Source organism: Acipenser ruthenus, chromosome 22, assembly GCF_902713425.1.
Source record: "Acipenser ruthenus chromosome 22, fAciRut3.2 maternal haplotype, whole genome shotgun sequence".
In the NCBI taxonomy this organism is placed as follows: domain Eukaryota; kingdom Metazoa; phylum Chordata; class Actinopteri; order Acipenseriformes; family Acipenseridae; genus Acipenser; species Acipenser ruthenus.
This window is the reverse complement of record NC_081210.1, coordinates 27813107-27832941: the sequence shown is the minus strand read 5'-3', so window position 1 is coordinate 27832941 and position 19835 is coordinate 27813107. Positions and strand designations below refer to the sequence as shown.

Sequence of the window (19835 nt, the reverse complement as noted above, 5' to 3'; positions counted from 1 at the left end):
TGGGCAGGACTTGTTTTGATTGCCTCCCTGTGCCCTCTTTCCCTTAAACACATTCAGTATTACAACCACAGCATGTCAGATAATAGTTACTTCACAGAAACATCTCATTTGTGTCAGTTCTTATAATGTGATCTCCTTTCTTTCGTCTTATATACAGAATAATACCTTTATTAAAACTGCTTCTACCAATGAGACACCGAAAACCATAACTTCTCAGCTGTGTATCTCTAGCGAATAGAGGCCATATATTGTGCTATCCGTAATGAGAGTTGGAATGGTATATCACGCTGAGGCCTGTATGGGTATAGTGGTGCAGGCTGGTTTATGTGTTCTTATATTTCACGGGTGAATTCCTTATGGTTTGAACTTTATTTACTCAGTTAAACCTAGGGAAATACCATGAGGCAAATGTTTTCTGTTTGGTCTTTTTTAGGGGGTTGCCCGATTCCTCTGTTTAGTGAACTGCACACTACTTGGAGGCTGCAAAAATGCTAGTACTGTAGTGTGTGGGGGGGGGGGGGGGGGGGGGGGGGGGACTGGGGGACTGGGGGGTGGGTGGGGTTGGGAGTATTTTTATTTGAAAATAAGAATGGCAGGATATCAATTTTAAAATATGCAGAGGGACGTGTGAAAATCCTTTCATATGAAAGGCAGTATAAATGTGTTTAACTGTGTCACTGCTGCTCTTACTGGTAGCATTTAGTTTTGTGTCTCATTATTGGAAGTGTGATTACACATGGACTGTAGCTATGTAGTTACAGTGTAGCTGCTAATTTACTAAAAGTGCCACTGAGTTTGATTTCTGTGTGTTGCTGAGAACAATACAAAGGTCAGGCAACTGCTTGGCTGACAACCATGTACTGTATTTATTACAGTGTGGTGGAGGATCTCTCCCATGCTGCCCTCTTATGAAATCTTCCAGCAGTCATCTAATAGCTACTCTGTGGGATTCCTTGAAATCATACACAGGCGGAGGGTATAGGTCAGTTCTGGTGTTAAACAATTGGGATATACATGTACCATTATAAAACACCCTGCAAAAACTCATTGAGTATTACAATTTGTTTTACAGCATCAGATTCCACTATGTGGTCATCACTTCATTTTAATTTTGCAGAAAAGTCCCGTTGAGATTAAAATCTCTTTTTGTGGGGAGACCTGATCAAGAAGGTGGCATATAAAACATAAAACACACACACACACATTCAAATGAGCACACCCAATACAAACAAGTTACAAGAAACAAAAATAGGTCTCGACCACATAGATTTTTATTTGTACTCTTTTAAAGGTATCGAGACAGTAAGTTTCAGTTCCTCCTGAAGTTTATTCCAAGACCATGGAGCTAGAAAATGGAATGCCTTCTTTCCAAATTCCGTGGGAACCCTAGGATCTGAACAAATGAGATATGAGATCTAAGCTTATAAGTACTGCCAGAGATAGTTAACAATGTATTACTGCTCTCTCAAAGCTCGTGGTTTTGTTGTAGTCTCGACTTTATTTATTGGTTTAGTAAATACAAATAAATTTAAAAAAAAAACATTCTTGTCTTCTTCACCATTTGTGACCAAAACTCACTTTACGGCACAATATCATTGGCAAGAGAACTGTGTTGAACTGTCATGATGGGGAGACATGGCCCATTTCCCTACCGTGACATACAGCACCTCAACCCTGTAGACATCGTCTCTGAGTACAGCAACATGTCGCTTCTTCCTGTAGAGCTTCAGACATGAAGATCAGATCAGGGTGAGATAATAACCCAGGGAGACCTGGAACAATGACTCTGTAAAGACATGCCAACTGATATAACAACTGCCAAATATTCATCACACAAATCTGACAGAAAAGCAAGCTGCACAACATAAAAAAAAAGATTTAAAACAGGATACGGGTTAGTTTTCATACAGAGCGCTTTGTGTGATTTGTCTGTGTGGGTTTCAGACTGCCTCTCTGTATGACTGAATAAGGGACCAGGTTTTAGCATAAAGGCTTATTGCAATGGTACATATAGTATGCTTCATGAGCATTGACCTGTGCACTGTACTTCAGAGGACTGAATGTGCAAAGTTTGTGTAAAATGTAATATATTATGAAGATCGTCATTTGATGTACAGGTATGTAAACATTGCCATTCTGTGCTGTAATAGCTAATGGCAGGTTCTGCCTAATATATTCTTTATGTGAAACGTACGTGTGCAGTACTTCACGTGGCTTTAACCAAGCTTGTGATATTTAGAGAGCCCATTATCACACCGGTAGCAACATACTCACCACTTCCTTGAGAAAGCTGCTATTTTGTGGACCCACTGACAAATAGCTGCTGAAAATAAGTCAACGCGACCAACAAAGCAGAACTAGAGATGTGACTTAGAGAAAACGGCAGGTACTGACTGGGACAAGTACAGAATGGCTTCTTATTTTTTTTATTTCATTGCAGATACACTCTGATGACTGGTGTGTTGGATACTGTTCCCACATGACTCTTTCCTACTGTGCCACCTGCTTGAATGCATAGACTGTTTGCAATTGTGCTGCTCGTGAATCTTTATGGTGCTGCCAAATCTAATGAGGTAGACTGCTCCTGCACTTATTGTAAATACATGGAAATTATGTCACAATAGAGGCTAGAAGATAGGGTGTGTGACAGGAAATGTAACCATAGAGATAAGCAGTGGCCGAACTGTCAGCAATAAGGGAGTTTCATCTTGAGGGACTTGTTTGGTGTTTGGAAACTACCAAGTCATATTGGACCATGCACATGACTTTGTTTTTGACAGAGTGGCCCTGTGGGTTGGGCAGTTTGGTGCTTCCCCATCAAACCACTTCCTTGGTTTATCATTCACACGTGATTGTTTGCCATATCTGAGTAAATGACATGATTTCTAATAAATAAAATACAAAAGTTTCAGAAAACAGGTTATTTAAAAATTGTAAAATGTACAGGAACCTGAAAATATTCAGCAACGTTTTATTGTAATTGTACCCTACAAAACGATATGGCTTTCATGAATCTCTTTGAAAACCAATTTTAAAATGTTGTCATAACTGTTGTTATTAAAATGCTGCTAACATCGTATTATCCAGTAGATCTCAATAAAACCTGTATAAGTCATGTGATTGTGGTTTTTGAAGTGAATACTCGTTGCCTGTATGGAATTATACAGATCGTTATGTCATTGCAGTGTAATTACTATTCCAATTGAATGTAGAATTACAGAATACAGTTGACACAATCCCTTTCCTTGACCTGAACACGTTTATTGATTTATCATTATTGTAACAGTGTGTTATTTTTTTTTTTATCATGCAAACTCCTTCTGCTGTTATATCCTGTAGACACAAGAATGTAAGATGTGAACTCAAAGGTAGCAATTGAACAGAGGAGGTTGTAAAACTGGGAGGTAGTTCCAAAACAAACAAAAAAATTGCAACAACTCCGAATGTTACGCTCAGGGTCTTTAAAGCTGTCGTAATCATTTATAAGGTCCTTCATGGATTAGGGCTGCCATATCTCTAATAGCTACTAACTCTGTATATTCCTAGTCGTTCCTTGAGATTAGTTGTTCCAAAAAATTGTCTTAAATCCAGAGCTTTTTGCTGCTATGCTTCTCGTTTGTGGAACTCTATTCCGGTTGACATTAGGCAGGTTGAAACAATGGATTCTTTTAAGTCTTAAAAACATACTTTTTTATGTGCTTTCATATAATTGGTTGTAGCTGGAGTGTATTGTACATACGAGCTCTCTTGTTTTGTTTTTAACTTTGTGCATGCTCTGGGATGCCATGGTGTGAAGAGTGCTATATAAAAATACATTTGTATTGTATTGTATTGCATTGCATTTTTTTACACCGTCATGCTAGATTTGTACCAATTTGTAACGGTCTTATCATAATTGTTCACTTTCCCAAAAACTCCAAGCTTGCGTCAATATGTCCCACTAACTGTGTTTCTCTCACTCTCACAGACGCAGGGGAGTTCACACACAGGTCCTAATCAAGAGATTTCACAGAAAATGTTGCTGGTATTTGAGATACAAAGTGTGTGGTCATGTACATGAATAGCAGACACTAATATGCTGTAGGTTACATTTATATAGGGAGATTAAATAAAGTAATACAGCCAACACATTTCTGTACATTGTGAAATTCAGTCACTTTCTGGGAGTGTAGTATATGGGTTTAAAATGTGGCCTCTAAATTGTGCCACTGCAATGCTGATTTCGGAAGTTAGAAATAACACAGCTCTGTGTGTTGATTGAATCTCCCCTCCTAGGAGTCCGGAAGAAAGCATGAGCGATGTTTCTTCCTGAAGAAGACAGCACAGCGAGCTTTCAGTCCTCCCAATCAGTGGAAGACTGCCTTGCTTTTATTTTACTTAGCGTCAGTAAGCAGGTGAGGAAATCAGGTATTCCTCAGGTATTCATTCAGTCACGACTGCACACTTGGCAGCCAATCTGAGTGCTGAATTGTAGAAATCCAGGCAATGACCTACAATTGTCCAATCAGTTATTATCATCCCTGGTATAAAAACACAAAACCAGTATGTGTATGTACAGTAAATAAATACAGCTCTAAATACAAGTTACTTTTCAATAGCTTTTGTCAGTCTGTATTCCATGGTGTTCCTTTTTGCACTGAAGCATATGGAAGGCTTGTTGCATTGTAACTATACAGCCGTTTATGTACAGACTTATTGCATTATAATTATAGTGTAGTCAGAGACACGTAATACAAAGTGTTACCAGTAAAAACAGCTTTGCAAAGTAATGTACTGCAAGGAGAAGCGTGGTGAGAGGGTGTAAAATTACAATGAGAGACGATTCTTGGAATAAACTGTAATACAGGTTATTGTGATACTTAGGTGATTAACTCTCTGCAAGGACAATAATTGCAAAACATAATTGTTGTTCCCTAAAGTAATGTGGGGAACATTTCGCACAACCACAAACACGCACGGAGGCCAGCATTTAATACTATAAACCAGTCTTTGTACTTACTTTGAGGAGCACAAGGAAAGCATTAGCCAGACAGTGATGGAGGGTGTTTATCAACGGCCTAGAACTACAGCTCGGTTCGGCTCTGTTTGAAACATAACTGTGTAGAGATTAATTTTAAAGATAAAACTAAATGTGTGGTTCAAAAACTATAGTTGGAGCTGTGCGACAATAGAAAAAAAACAAACAAACAGCATGCTCTTTCAAAAAATCATTACTAGGTTTAAAACGTAACTTTCTACTGTTCTCGAAGGCTACTACGCTAGGTTTAGAGAAAAAAAAAAGAATTTATTTACTGTACAAGAGGAATAAAGAATTAGTGCGTCTGGCCAAATGCACTGATGCAGCGGACAGAGTTGATTTTCCGACTGTAATGCTATTTTATGTAAGACGATGTAGATTTTTAAACCACACTGCTGTTGGCAGGTAAAACATGCAGCGGTAAGTCCAGTTGGCATTCCTCTGTAACAGGACGGAGGCTGGACGCTACTCTGACGGGACAGGACAGAATCAGTCACAGCAGTGCATCACACAGCACTGCCCGTTACACTGAGACAAGGGATACCTGCCAGGCCAGCATCTGACTCAGCAGCTTAAGAGGGAAACCTAGGCAGTGTAACTGACTGCTGGCCACGTGTGTTTGTGAGAGATCCTGTATGCTTTTGTGTTTATGTTTTCGGTTATAGCTTTCTGACAGGAAACACATAATACTTTTCTGTTTTTCTTACTTAACAGGTTTAAAACAAGGCCCAATTGAGATTCTACAGTCCAGTAGGGTGTACCACATCTCAATTGCTAAAGAGAAATCGCCCTAAAGATACGACAGAGAGATACTCTGATGCTATTCATCTAAACATCAGTAATATTAAAATTCACCACTGTATATAAGTGAATGGCGGTCAGGGAATGGTCATTCTTGATACTCGCCTCAATTTAAATTAGTTGTGATCCTATAACACTGAGGTTTGTAAGGCATGTCAATTTGCATTTGTGTTTATTTGTGGAAAGGTTCTTGCATTCCTCTAGCTTTTGTCAGTTGCAGGCCTATGTGTTGTTTTCATCTGGTGATAATCTCTATGCTGGCCTTACTATGTAAATAATACTAGGAAAAGCCCCTGTAATTATGCCAAGGGCTGTGGCTCCAAAAAATGTAAAAAAGTCCCTAGCAGTTGGTTCGACTCGATAGGAGCCATGCCAGAAAAAACAAGCTGCTGTGCTGCATTTCCTTGTCGTTTTTTTTTTTTTTATTTGTAAAAATGTTGCACATGTATTAATATAGTGTTGTGGTGGAAATGAATTGAATATTGACAAAAACAATGTAAAAAATTATTCAACACCAGTGTGCCAGTGGAGCATTGGCACTTCTGATCTGCAACGATGGCCATAGGTTGTGCCTCACCTAGAACTATATAAACACAATTTAGATATTTGATTGACACAATGTAATCAAGAAACTGTGTAATGTCACGTTTTTAAATGTTTGCATTTTTTTGTTATGTATATGGTAGACTACAAAGCGGTATGCAATTCAATATATTAACATAACATTATTCAGCAGGTTTCATTCGACTTTATGAAGCAAAATTATTATTATTATTTAGCAGACGCCTTTATCCAAGGCGAATTACAGAGACTAGGGTGTGTGAAGTATGCATCGGCTGCAGAGTCACTTACAATTACATCTCACCCGAAAGAGGGAGCACAAGGAGATTAAGTGACTTGCTCAGGGTCACACAATGAGTCAGTGGCTGAGGAGGGATTTGATCCGGGGACCTCCTGGTTACAAGCCCTTTTCTTTAACCACTAGACCACACAGCCTCCTATGAGTTCATTCTATAGGGGGACGCTTGAACTTTTGGCCATACCTGTAAAGTGCAGCTTTACAGGAAAAGCATGCTGTGGGTGTTACTTGCTGTATGAACTTATAAACAAAGCTATATGCAAATACAAAAATGATATTCTGATACAAAACATATACCACGAGCACGCAAATGTGTTGTACTGCAATTATTTAAAAAATGCATTTATATACTAAGGCCTGAAGTCTTACTCACAACTGAACTGAAAGTCAAATACGACTGTCTCGAACTTTAAAATGAAGATATGATGGCCCTACTTTTCTTCAGCTTTCATATCAGCTTAATTCATACCCCCATCCAGTGTAGTGAAGTTTTTTCTACGCATTCTACGCAGATGTCCCAGTTCTTCAAATTGATAGAGATTCGAACCTCTCAAGACCAATCAGATAGTGCAATAGGATATATCCTTTGGAAGCAGCCTGAAGGCCAACCATTATAGGAATCCAAATGAACTAATAGTAAATATCAGAGTTTGCATAATATTGTGCAACAGGTATAAAATCTTTACACTTCCAAGCTAAGGTTGGCATATACTGGCAAGCGCACTGTGTTCTTCTACACCGTGGAAAATACATTTACCCTCCTAAGTACCTCCTAATGTGCACTTCACTGTAAATCAATACAAAATGGAGTGGGCTGTAAAAAAAGCCAGCTATACTACCTGATTTGTGTTTTGCAAAACACCCAGATGACAGTAGCCTACTGTCGGTGAGGAGCGTTTGGTCCACGCAATAGAAGCTTTTTTAAAATAGACATTACAAAAACAGCAGTGAAGCTGCTTCAGTGTTGTAAATCGACACCACTAGAGCTCTCTTCTCTTCTGGGAAAATAAACTACTAATACTCTTCACTGAGCTCCAACAGAATGTAGAAAGCAGAAGATGCCACAGTGCTGCGTCTCATAGCACTGTATTTATAGAAACCACCATCTCTTAAGCTTTTCTTTCCCATGTGCTGGCCTCAGCCCTCAACAAATGTGTGGGAAATTACTTGGCATATCGTCTTCAGTGAAGGCCCGGGCAATGTGTTTTGGGAAACTGCCATGTGTTTTTTTTTTTTTTTTTTTTTCTGCTGCATTTAGTATCACTACAATATGACTCACTTCAGTTGTGGTTTGTATTCGAAACTATAGGGAAGCACGGGTCTGCTTTGCAATCTGACTGAACTAGCAGTTTTTTGACTGATTTTCCTGAGTCATTCTGAATACTGGGAATACATTCAGTAGACACAGGCCTCTGTGTGCAAGCTGAATAACAAGTGAAGGAAGGTGTACCCCCCAAAATAAAACCCCAGCTGGCATTTCTGTATTAGCAAATCCAGTGAACTGCTTAGACTTCAGGGGAAAAAAAGAAATTGGGTTTCTTCTCCTTACCTACTGAAATATATTTTCTGGTAAACTTTTACATGATGTGTAAGTAACCCTTAAATTGTTTTAATGTGGTTTTACATTTTCCTTATTAAGGAGGAGTATATGTTTATTAATGGCGCACACAATATACTGTGGTCCAAAGCTAATGAGATACCATAGGTGTCTACTATGGTTTCAATCAGTTGAGACATAGTCACTAAACTTTAAGGACGTCTCTCTGTCTTGCATATCAGCGGTGTCTCACACGCGTGACGAGTACCTTGTCACAAGCGTTTATTGGGTTATACTGACTCAGGAACAGGGTTAAATATTATTTCCCAGAAGCCTTTCAATTGGTTGCACCACAGACCAACTGTTACACAACATGCAAAGAAAACTTGAAAACAACACATTTTTTATTAATCGTCCACAGTGCACAAATGCACTTTGCCCATCATAACTTATATAGCTATTTAGTTCTGAATAAAAAGCAATAATAATAATCAGTACATAGCTACTATATCCTCTGTTACTTTATACACTATACCTGTAGGGGCTTTCTCAGTTTACTGCCATTGTAAAATATAATTGAATAGACTTTGTTTTTTCAATGGGTATTGTTTACTCTTTACTGACACTATGCTGTGCAACATTTTGCAAACACATTGAAATGCATTCAAATGCGCAGGTAGTACGTGCCGCCCACTCACTTGGTCATTGTATTTTTCTATTTCTATTTTAAATCTATTTGCAGCTTGGCTCTAATCAGGGCCCTATCTGTAATAGTGGGTTAATACTTAGGGTTGCAGACCTGTGTCTTATGTAAGACAGAAACGTGCTGACACATTGTGTCATTAACTAAAAACTAACTACCTATTTGTCTTTCCCTGTTTGCAGCACATCTGGAGTGAGCCTACAGTACCATGAACGCTGCATGACTGACCTGACAAGCATTGGGAGCATACTGTAGTAGGCATATTTTCCCTTTCAGTAGTTGTTGTGTATTCAATGAAATTCACACACTGATTCTTCTGTGCAATGGTGCTTTATTGCAACAACTGTTCATGCTAACTTACATATGCATGCTTAAAAGCCGTCTCCGGTGTACATCCTGCTTCGTTTGGCTACTCAGCTGTCTTCGGGGGCTCACAACAAGAACGTATATCACCTTGGTTAAGCACATGTTAGTAAGAGCGTGCTAATCACACACTGCTCACATGCACAGGGATCCCAGCTATTCTGGTTTTGTGCCTAGCTAGTCTGCAATGTATCAGAAGTCCAATTTTGTATCTGAAATCAACAAAAAAATAAACCATTACAATTACAATTCTAAAATGAATAAGAAACCATATTTCAACTGCTCACATGCCACTGCATTAAATGTCTGAGTTTATTCACGGTTTGATAATTTTATTAGGTGTGGTTTTACTATCTGAAAAAAAAAAATAAACATCCTAATGACGATTTATTACAGCTCCACTGGCAATGTTACAGCACTGCCAATGAAGCCAAATCTATCATACTGCTAACCATGTAATACTAGTATACAGTAGCCAAAAGTATGTCTTCATGCTGCACAGCTGTGTATTGTGCAACACACTGGCTGCCCCATTATTATGTCACTTTAAATTGCAGGGTCATTCTTGTAGGTCAGTCAGACCTTGAGGAATTGTTTTAACGTGCGGCTGTATGTTTTGAAAATGATGTGTCATGCGTTTCTGTTAATTTCATCTTTTTCTGCTGCTGTCTTAATAAATAAAAGTTAAATAAAAAAATATATACAAGTCCAGTGTTTTTCTCCAATCTGTAATTCACTTAATGGTTGCAGCTACAGAAAGCAAGCTTCAGTATCACAATTCTGTGATGAGTGTGCAGACATCTACAGTAGCTCGGTACGTTTCAATCCTTGCTGGTTTTGTACTAAACAAAGTCTAGTCAATGCAGGTGGGGTTCAGATTAGAATCAGGGCTGCAAACAAATCATGAGTCTCAGCAGGGCCTGGTCCCAACTTTCCAATAAGTGTCTCCTGTTGTATATCATGGTAAGTGCATGAGTAACACAGTGTGAAAACATAGGACAAAGCAGACAGGATTGGTATATGACAGCTAAGCATGATAAAGAATTGTAAAAAATAAAAATCACTGTGGTATAAAAGGGTAAGCACAAAACATACTGTAAGTAAGCAAAGGAAACTGCTAGCATGACTTCCCCCTGAAAATCAGACTTCATAATTCTAACACTTTGAAATTTGAGAACAGATGGTTCACATTGGTTGTCTATTTTTGAAATGTTTTACTTGGCAAGAGCTTTTATGACGTTAACTGAAGAAGGTGAACTTTCCTTTGCTCAGGTAGGCACCCTGCTGTTTTTGCATGGCTTCCGCAGTCAACAAAACAGTAGGACTGATGTTTGAATTCATGTTTTTGGTCACAGATGAAGGACAGCATATTTTATTTACTTAATAGAAAGTGTTCAAAAAGCCTGTTAGAAAATACAAAATGTATTGAGCTATTTTTTGTACAGACTGAAAATACATAAAATTGCTTCACCCATAGTTTCGTTTGAGAAGGAAGTCTATTTTCCCTTCTGAAGACAAACAGATATATCCGCATTGGTCACGATTTTTAAATAACATTTCTAGAAACTTTAAAACGGTTTGTGTGGACTCTATGGACTTCGAGGTTGCCCTGCAAAAACATTATGTTTGATAGAATAAATACTTAGGTAAGAGACAACATGGCACAACAATTATACATGCAGTGACTGGAGGGTCATACTACTGTATAACACAGTCAAGAAGATGAAGTGAATAACTAATCAGCTCTCTAAGGAAATCTAAATCTACTGTTCACACACTTTAACAAACTCTAGCAATCCAAATGTGCAGCTTTTATGTATTTCAGAATAAATGAATGCCATTAGGTAGTTTTGTCAGTTGTGATCTAAGAGTGTGTTGCATTTTATAAGTCACTGTGAGTGTGAGTTTATAAGGTGTGTACTGGAAATGCTCCAAGTCACCTTACTTCTCTGTTAGAGACATGCAACTCTACCCATGCACTAGGATAAAATGATGTGCCAACTTTAAAATGATAAAATGATGATATGTGCCTTTGCATATCAAGCATCTCATCTCTGGAACTCATTGCCTTCGGACATGAAAGCAGCCTCTTCACAATACCTTTTAAAATCTGACCAGGGTTGCAAATCCTGTAAATGCTGATTATGACCAGGATCATGTAAATTGGAATTGTTATAAATTTTATAATAGTTTGTAATTTTTTTGTTATTATTAGAAGGTATTCTTTTTGCACAGATTGAGCAACCAGAACCTCTTGCCCAAACTGCATGAGATATACCATAAGAGACACTATACATACAACGTATTACTGTAACTTTAAATTATTATTATTTTTCATAATCCAACACCTGTATGATATTTAAATGTTATTTTTACGCTGTAAAGTGATCTCAAAAAGGCTCTCCAAACCCCTGAATGACTTGACTTAATGGGATGTGTGACTGTCTCCGTGAAACAATACTATACAAACGATGTTATAAAGTGTTTGTATTGACAGTCAGTTTAACTCTACCTGTACACTGGAGTAGCTTGTTGTAGATCCCTATTGTCAAAATGCCAGCATTAAAGTATATTGCTCACCCTTTTAATGAAGAGCATACAATTAGCACTATGACTTCATTCTCACCGAAATATACAGCATTTTAGCTTAACTTGATAAACCCATACCACAGACCAACATCTGTTTCCAGGCAAACCACTTTAAATCTGTGTGGGTATCATTCATGTTAACAAAACTGTACCACTGATTTGAAGGATGTCTGCCAGAAAGTATAGACCATTGTCTTTCACATTCAGTGACTTTTTCAGATCCACATTCAGGATAGCAGACCAATTTAAGAGTTTCACTAAAAAATAAACTATCCCTAATGCTACTGACTAGTCTACTAATTTTAAAATGGCAAATGTCAGGTGACAATTGGAGGTAAAGCAAGGGTCAAGCTGACAGCAGTTCCTCCTATAAAGAATATTAGGAATGTGCTGTTACAAAGAGTATATGTCATGAAAACTCATGGCAGCCTTTAGACGAGTTAGTTATCCTTCCTCCTCACACTGCTCAAGACATTGCTTCATGACAGATCTTGTATATGCCACACATGCGTACATTTGCTATATAAAAAGGTATCAATAACATGTACTGCAGCTGCCCCACCTCATGTGAAGGTACTGTTCGGTTATCCATGAATTTTTACAATGCATGACAAAATCGGCAGTACACAGGTCACCCGTTCCGACCGGCGATCTGGTTGAAGAGAAGTGCATTCTTCTGAAGTCGTGTAAAGACTTCGACTTGATTTTTCCATAGTCATTGCAGGAAATACTTGATGAGTTAATTTGCTTCTTGCTAAATCTCACATAACTGGAGGATCGCTATTAAAACAGGTCTAATACATCAAGTTCCAGGTTAGATCACATCTGTCCAAAAATACAGAAGCATCGCTAACCGCCAATTAGAGAATTAAAACACATGCCTTTGTTAAAGACACCACTTCTCTCTACCATCATCAGATATTCAAGGCTTTACTGCGAGCTTCATTATTCTAACCTGAGCTTTTTCCTTGTTGGATTGCCAAAGGGAAGATTAGGTGAGCATACTTAGGCTCACTATGACTCTTCTTTCGACCTTTACCGTAAATTACAGTCATTGATCAGTTCATTATTTTATGATACCTATAAAACCTTAAGGACTCCGGACGTCATGGAACTCTTTTTTGCATGTTTTCTGTCTATGTGCATCCTGGTACTGTACGTGCTATCCTGTATCCATGTTGGAAATCTTATTGAATAGCCTGCTGTGAATTTCACATGGAGAACGGGAATCTCATCGTAGGGTAAACCAGAAAGAAAGCAGACCAACAATGTGACCAATTCCTGCATCACTGTTCTACATCTTACTGTAAAGAGGGCACTTTGACTATTGTGTCCACTTAGAACAGCTGTTTCTCATTAGGTGGGGAATTCAAGTCTAACCCAATTCCAAATTACTGTATGTAGAGTGTTACAGGTTTTTAGCTAATAAACAGTTACATTAATTCATTAGTGCATTATAAAGCCACTGGAAATATGTGTTTGTAAATATGATGGCCACTAACCAAATAACAAACCAAACTGAACAACAATTGAAACATACGGTACATTGATTTAATTTTTTTTTATTTTTTAACAAAAAAGATAATATGTACAATTTTAATATTTACAACTATATACAGTTCACATTATAGAGCTTTTACCAAAGGGAGTATTTTTAACAAAAGGCTGCATCAAAACATCATTTGAAGCTAAATGGTCTGTTATCTCACTCTTTTCTTACAATACAACATTCCACAAAACATAATTTATATGTAATGTTATGTGTGAAGCTGTTATTAGTCTTGTTGTCTCGTCCACACATGAATCTCTGTCTCAAAGTGACGTCTAGCGCGCATCTCCACTCACAGAAAGAAAGTCTCTATTACAATATTGTTGGTGCAAAAGGAAACACAAATAACAGATTTCACATCATTGTAAATCTCGATGCAGTGCTTTCTGTAAGTCTGATGATCATCTGTTCCTGAAGACAGAAAGGTGCACTAGCCTAATGGTGTATTGGAATCTAATTAAGGGATCCATTAACAGAAGGAGAATAAGTAAATGAACGAACATCAAAATATTCAATAAACTATATTTTTTAAAAAAAAGAATATATTGGTCTACTCGGCACCATTTACCAATATAATGAAAATGTACTGAAGGCGGTACAAATGCCCGCAAATGATTCCTTGAACTCCCTCGGTCAAAGTTTTTTGTTTTAAGGAAACAATTTATACATTATTTACTGTACAAGCTTATGGATTTATTTATAAGAACTACTGCAGGCAGGCAACGGGTGCAAAACTGGATGAGGATTGCCAGGAATTGAGGGGGTCAAGATAGCTCACAAGATCCACTCCTGTTTTCAGTTCACTATAAAATCGCAATTCAATTTCACCTGAAAAGAAAAGCAGAAGCAGGAATTATTTTACTGAAAATGTATTTTAAATAAAAACACCATTGCAGTATTAGCTAAATATCATAATATGTCGTACTTGTTATTTAGAACAGCTGCAGCATTCATTTAAACAATGTCCACTGGATTATACTTTGGTACGTTATTAATTTATCTTTCAAACTGTGTGCATTCACAACTACACTAGGTACAGCAAGCTCCATTGCATTTTAGCTCATCACGCACAGTATTTGTGTCAAAATACTGTCGGTCCCCAAAAAGGCTTCATTTTTGGCGCTGTCCAGGGTAGACTTTTTGCAATTTTTATTAACGTAATCTGAAGTGACTGCTGTGAGTATTACCTGTAACATCACTCCAGCCGTGATCGATATTTTGTGGCGTTAATGACGTGCCTACTGCATTGCTCAGGAAACCTTTGCCATTAATATTGCTTTGCTGCCACTGTGTTTGATCTTGCTCCAATTCCTGTGCCATCTGAAAGAGCAAAAAAGGAAATGAAACTTGCTGTTGTTTCAGTACTGTATATATATATATATATATATATATATATATATATATATATATATATATATATATATATATATAGAAGTCTTAGAAATCAGGCAGTCAAAGCGTGGGGCCACTATCTATTAAACACAACAAATGCAACATACTACACACCTGAATGACATCATGGAGGTTACTGTCCTCCGCTTCTTCCAGATCTGCAGAACAAAAGCAAAAACAAGTTGAGTACGCACTCGGGCCTTCCTAAACAGGTGCAGTACGCTCTGCCGCACCCTTTCGTTTTGATCAGACAGTTTGTTGAACAGGCATGCATGTGAACGCCATTTTAAGGTAAACTATGCCTTTATCAGTGGTATCCCCACTGCCACTAGTAAATAGACATTCTGTATCAATCACTCTGGATTGGTGGTGGTATAAGTCCACTTGAAACTGTCGAAGCAATCAAAGTCTAGTTTATCATCGTCGGCCGAACCGTAAATGATGCATCGATGTTAGTGTGCAGCCTTGTTAAGCTTTGTGGAATAGGGCAATACCAACCTGGAGAGGGTAAGGGGGACACTTGGAATGTGTAGATGTCGTTTGTGCTGTCGGCTGTGGAGATCTCCACAGTATGGCTCCAATCTGAGGGCACACTAATGATGTCTTCTTCAAAGTGGTTGTTACTAAATTCTACTGGGGAGAAAAAAATGATAATTATGAAAAGGGTTCCATTAAAAGCAACTACTGTACCTTATAAAATGAACTCTTCCAATGTTTTTTTTTTTTAACAGGTAACTAATTTGCTGTTCACCCTAATTGCTCTGCATATGCCTTGTTATATTGGTATAACTGTTAAAAACAATGGATGGAATAATAAATAATAGCAGGTGTTTCGCTATAAATCCTTATTAAAGTGTCCCATGGTAAATGTGCATGGTTTCCCCATGGTTATAATAAGCGTTTCTTAGTTTACTATGGTTTGTAAAATGTATATGCTTTACCATAGCACCTTGAGCTTTACAATGCTTAGCTATTCTTTACCACGCTTTAACTACGATTTATTACACTTTTCTATAATTTTACTATGGTAAACTTTAAAAAAAAAGAATCCAGAATACACAACAAAAAGGAAAGTTTCTATTTAAAAGGTTCTCATACCTAAATGATTATCTGTGCAGTCAACCCGAGCTTCCTGTGTTGGACTGTCGTGTGGGGCTGTGTATGTGTTGTGGTCATCTGGAAGCTCATGTTCACTGTAGTCAGAGGCTTCAACCTTCAATTTCATGCTCATCACCTGTCGACAAACATAAGACCTCAGTAAGACCCAAACAATGCTCTAACGAACAGCCTTACACTTACTGTACTCTCATGCAAGCTATGCAAAGCGTCATTATGTTAACATAGCATTAGATGGATTCAGACCACCTAAAGAGGCAATAGCACTGTAGATAAAGGGTGTTTCCAGGCTCTGTTTAAATGTCTGTTTCGTTACCTGTTAAAGTGATTGTCTATTGCATATTACACATTCTCTATTTTACATACACAGTGTCTAGCAGGATTGTTTGTTACATGCATGACTGCACCACATAAATACATTTCTACTGAACAACATAAAAGAATGAGCCGATGACATGCATCCTATTCAGTGTATATGTTCTATCTATTGTTGTGGAAACCGGTTCCCTCTGTGTAATTCACGATGTGTTACAGACGACTGTCTAGGTTCAGTAATACAGCTCATAGGCGGCTATGCAGATGTGAACTAGGCTGCTGAGGTTGGACAGCCAGGCTCTTCCAGACAGACTTCAGGTTGAGGAATAATGAAACACCCAAATGAAAAGGTGACAGGTACTTGGAGGACGGGCTTAGCAAGAAAAGAAACCCGCTCAGCAGGCAAGAAAATATTTTGTTTAATTTACCTTGTTCTTATTTTTGTTTCTGACCTCTTTCGTCCGTGATTTTTTATCTGTAAAGAAAGAGAGTAGAGGTGACATTAAAGAAAATGAATTGCTTTCATGATCCTATAACAAGATGTTTAAAAAAACAAAAGGGTGAATTTCTTTTTTTTAATCTGACAAAAACAGTAGATGCGTTTTGGTATGTAGGCCACTAGGGTTTCCCGGGATCCTAATTATTTTTAAACAATTTTTCGTGGCGCACGTGTAAGAAATCCACAACTAAAACAAAAACACTCAACGTAGGCCAATTAAGACATACTAAAAAAAATGGAGTACATTTGATTACAAAACTTTCTTTACTACGGCTTGCTAGTGTTTTGGGCCATTGTAACGGCTAATGTATTGTTTAGTTACCTTTCCTCTGTGCCTTGCTTACTGGGGGGAGCATTCTGTACACTCGAATTGCACTGGAGCCCTTATTGATGCTTCTGTCTTTGACTTCTTCGATGTCTGGGAGAGAGTTCATTGCACAACGGAAATTGGCTTTCCATGTTTTCGGGTCTGGCTTGTTACAGTCTTGTTTGAATTTCCCTGAATAAAATAAATAAAATAAATAAATAAATAAATAAATAAATAAACACAGAATTGTTTGCAATCTTTAACTCGTACACTCTTAAAGACTTAAAATATAAGTTCTAGCAGAAAAATAACTGCGCTGTGCTAGAACAGTACCACTGACGTGCAGCACTTAATGCAATTCCAAAATGAATTGCATTAAGCAGCAAAAAGGACACATGTGCAAAATAAACACTATTACCTCATTTGTAAAAAAGAAAGGCTGTTCGCTACATTAAATTGTATTCAATTACCATTGCACTTTATAAATGGCTTTTAGGTGATGGTACTAAAAAAGTGTATTTTAAGCTTCGGTCTAAATACCAATGGAACCATGTTTATTTAATAAGAACTATAATATCAACAACATATTTTCAAATATGCGACAGTCAGTCTCTGCACATCGCCTACCTGTGTGTAGGGCCCACTGTTTGAACAGGCAAGCGTCTTTGTCCAAGTCCCAGCCGTGACGGGCCGCATGCTTCCAAGGAATTTGAAACATTTTCTTCTCCTTCAAAGTGATTAGTGAACACATTTAGTGCATTATTAATGAGTTCTGTACTGTGTTATTGCTATATTACCATTGGAAATGTATATGAATTGAAATAGTACAATAACCAGGAGGTTTTGCAAACCAGAAGCTGTATATCGTTTGAACAGTAACAAAGAATGCACACACATATACATATTTAAACTAGAAACATGACAGATGAAATGCACATCAAGTATTATTTAAGTAAGTTCAAGTATTTAAAAACATGTCTTACTTTATTGATCCAGACTAATCCTGGAATTTCATTGGAGTCGATTTTTTTTTCCAGCCAGGGTCTCATGCGCGTTCTTGAAACAGGCATTTTGGCTGTGGAAATAAAAACAGTTTCCTATTTCAATACAATGATGATTTAGATTTAGTTTAAAAGTCTTACATTCACTCTGCTTTGTTTGCTTGTAGTTTATATATATATTTTTCCTTCCTCTAAATAGTTAATTGAAACTAACACGTCATGCAGAACCTCTGAGGCCCTTCGTGGGCAAAGCAGTTCACACAAAGTGCAGAGAGGAGCAGCGACAGTCCAAAAACGCAATAACATAAACGTCCGTTGCATTTCGTTACAGAGCAAGATATTTCATTGTTAATAACTATTAATAGATTCCATGTATAATTCGAAGCAAGAACTAATGCAACCTAACTTGACAGTCGCTGCTGGCATTCAGCGCTCTGCAGTACAACACTTCGGGACTCGGGGTCGGTGAATTTACAGTAACTTGGGACCCAAATGTCAACTGAGGAAAGGACTACGGAACTCCATACCGCCTTCGAAATCGTTGCAAATGCATTTACTGCAGCGTATGATTAGCAATTACAAGACTGACTTCCTTGTTTTTAGCAATAGTAGATATTGTTACAAATTCCACACTTGGCAAAATTCTTCATCTACACCACTTTTTTTTTTTTTTTTTTTTTTTTTAAACATGAAGATAACTGTCGGGGAACTGGCAATTATAATCACTTAGACAGACTGCCCCGTGTTTTTCACAATGTATGCAGTTTACCACGTTTACAGTAGAGTAGGAAATGTATGCTGTAATATACAACAAAGCAAGTCACACATTAGTAGGTGCTCTGGTGACGTGTATTCAAATGTTATTGATAGTTTAAGTCTGATAAAAATAAAATACCTTTGTTTTTTGTTAATAGTAAATGTGGTACATTGCTGCGAGTTCTATAGAATAAATATGTGTGCTACTAAAAGGCACTGAAAGATAAAACTATTAATACAAAAATGTTATTTAGTTATGTGTCTATTTGTTATCTAATAGCTACTTTCTAGCAGGATTCAATGACCAGACCAAGAAGCGATGCATTATGCACTTGAAACGTATTGATCAACCACTGACTTTGAAAAACGATGGTAATCTCATATTAAAAATATATGAAAATAAATTCTGCTTATGTGCGTCTATTCTGGTACAGCGACTTCCTGGTTAAAGCACTGTAACTCCGAGTATATTCTTTTGTTCCACGCAGCTCTGAAAACATGCAAAGCAATATAAACGACCCTATATTGTAACCATTGTTTTAACATGTATTCTGCATATTGCATGTATATATTAAAATACAGTGCAATAATAATAATAATTTAAAAAATAAATAAAACATCAGTACAAGTAATAGCAATAATATATTAACAATATAACTCACTTGTTTTATCTGTAATAGAGAAACAAATCTTCAAGAAGTTAATCCAGTGAGTGCGAATGCGTCTTGGCTATATTCAAAGTTTATCCTTTCGTTCCAGAGGTTCACACGTTCTGAACTCCTCTCTGCAGTATGCTGGCTCTTTATAAAAACACACACAGACGCGGGGTTTCCCAGTGATATCACGCCAATGAAATTGCAGGTGGTATGAGAGATATTGCTGTCAACTAGCCTCACATGTTATTGGCTGCAGTCGCTCGGAGCTGATTTCCGAGAAATCATACCGTTGTAGTTCTAGTGGCAGACGTGAGAAAAGGAAGTGGTCCGCCTCTCGTGTAAGAAATGTATAGCAGAACTGTGTTACCATACAGT

General features: G+C 37.6%; 1 protein-coding gene across 2 annotated transcripts; it reads right to left on the bottom strand.

Moving 5' to 3' along the window:
- Positions 1–13415: 13415 nt before the first annotated feature.
- Positions 13416–19630, bottom strand: LOC117431152 (interferon regulatory factor 1-like). 2 transcript variants are annotated; one of them, XM_034051819.3, is made up of 10 exons: positions 19467–19630; positions 18031–18122; positions 17675–17774; positions 17063–17239; positions 16670–16716; positions 15909–16044; positions 15309–15443; positions 14925–14968; positions 14606–14738; positions 13416–14246 (listed from the first exon to the last, which is right to left on the bottom strand). In XM_034051819.3, exons 2-10 carry the CDS (start codon positions 18115–18117, stop codon positions 14125–14127), a joined length of 981 nt encoding a protein of 326 aa, XP_033907710.1. In that variant the 5' UTR covers positions 18118–18122; positions 19467–19630; the 3' UTR covers positions 13416–14124. The 2 variants fall into 2 exon arrangements, with proteins under 2 accessions (XP_033907710.1, XP_033907711.1); XM_034051820.3 differs by having other exon boundaries at positions 15309–15440; positions 19467–19626.
- Between the last annotated feature and the right edge of the window lie 205 nt (positions 19631–19835).

What these genes read in the sequence shown, in the direction of transcription:
- LOC117431152 (XM_034051819.3), bottom strand. Translation starts at nt 18,117, where the DNA reads ATGCCTGTTTCAAGAACGCGCATGAGACCCTGGCTGGAAAAAAAAATC. An exon ending in GAAACAAAAATAAGAACAAG is followed by an intron (nt 16,045 to 16,669) that starts GTAAATTAAACA and finishes GTTTGTCGACAG; the next exon opens with GTGATGAGCATGAAATTGAA. An exon ending in ACCTCCATGATGTCATTCAG is followed by an intron (nt 14,739 to 14,924) that starts GTGTGTAGTATG and finishes TTGCTCTTTCAG; the next exon opens with ATGGCACAGGAATTGGAGCA.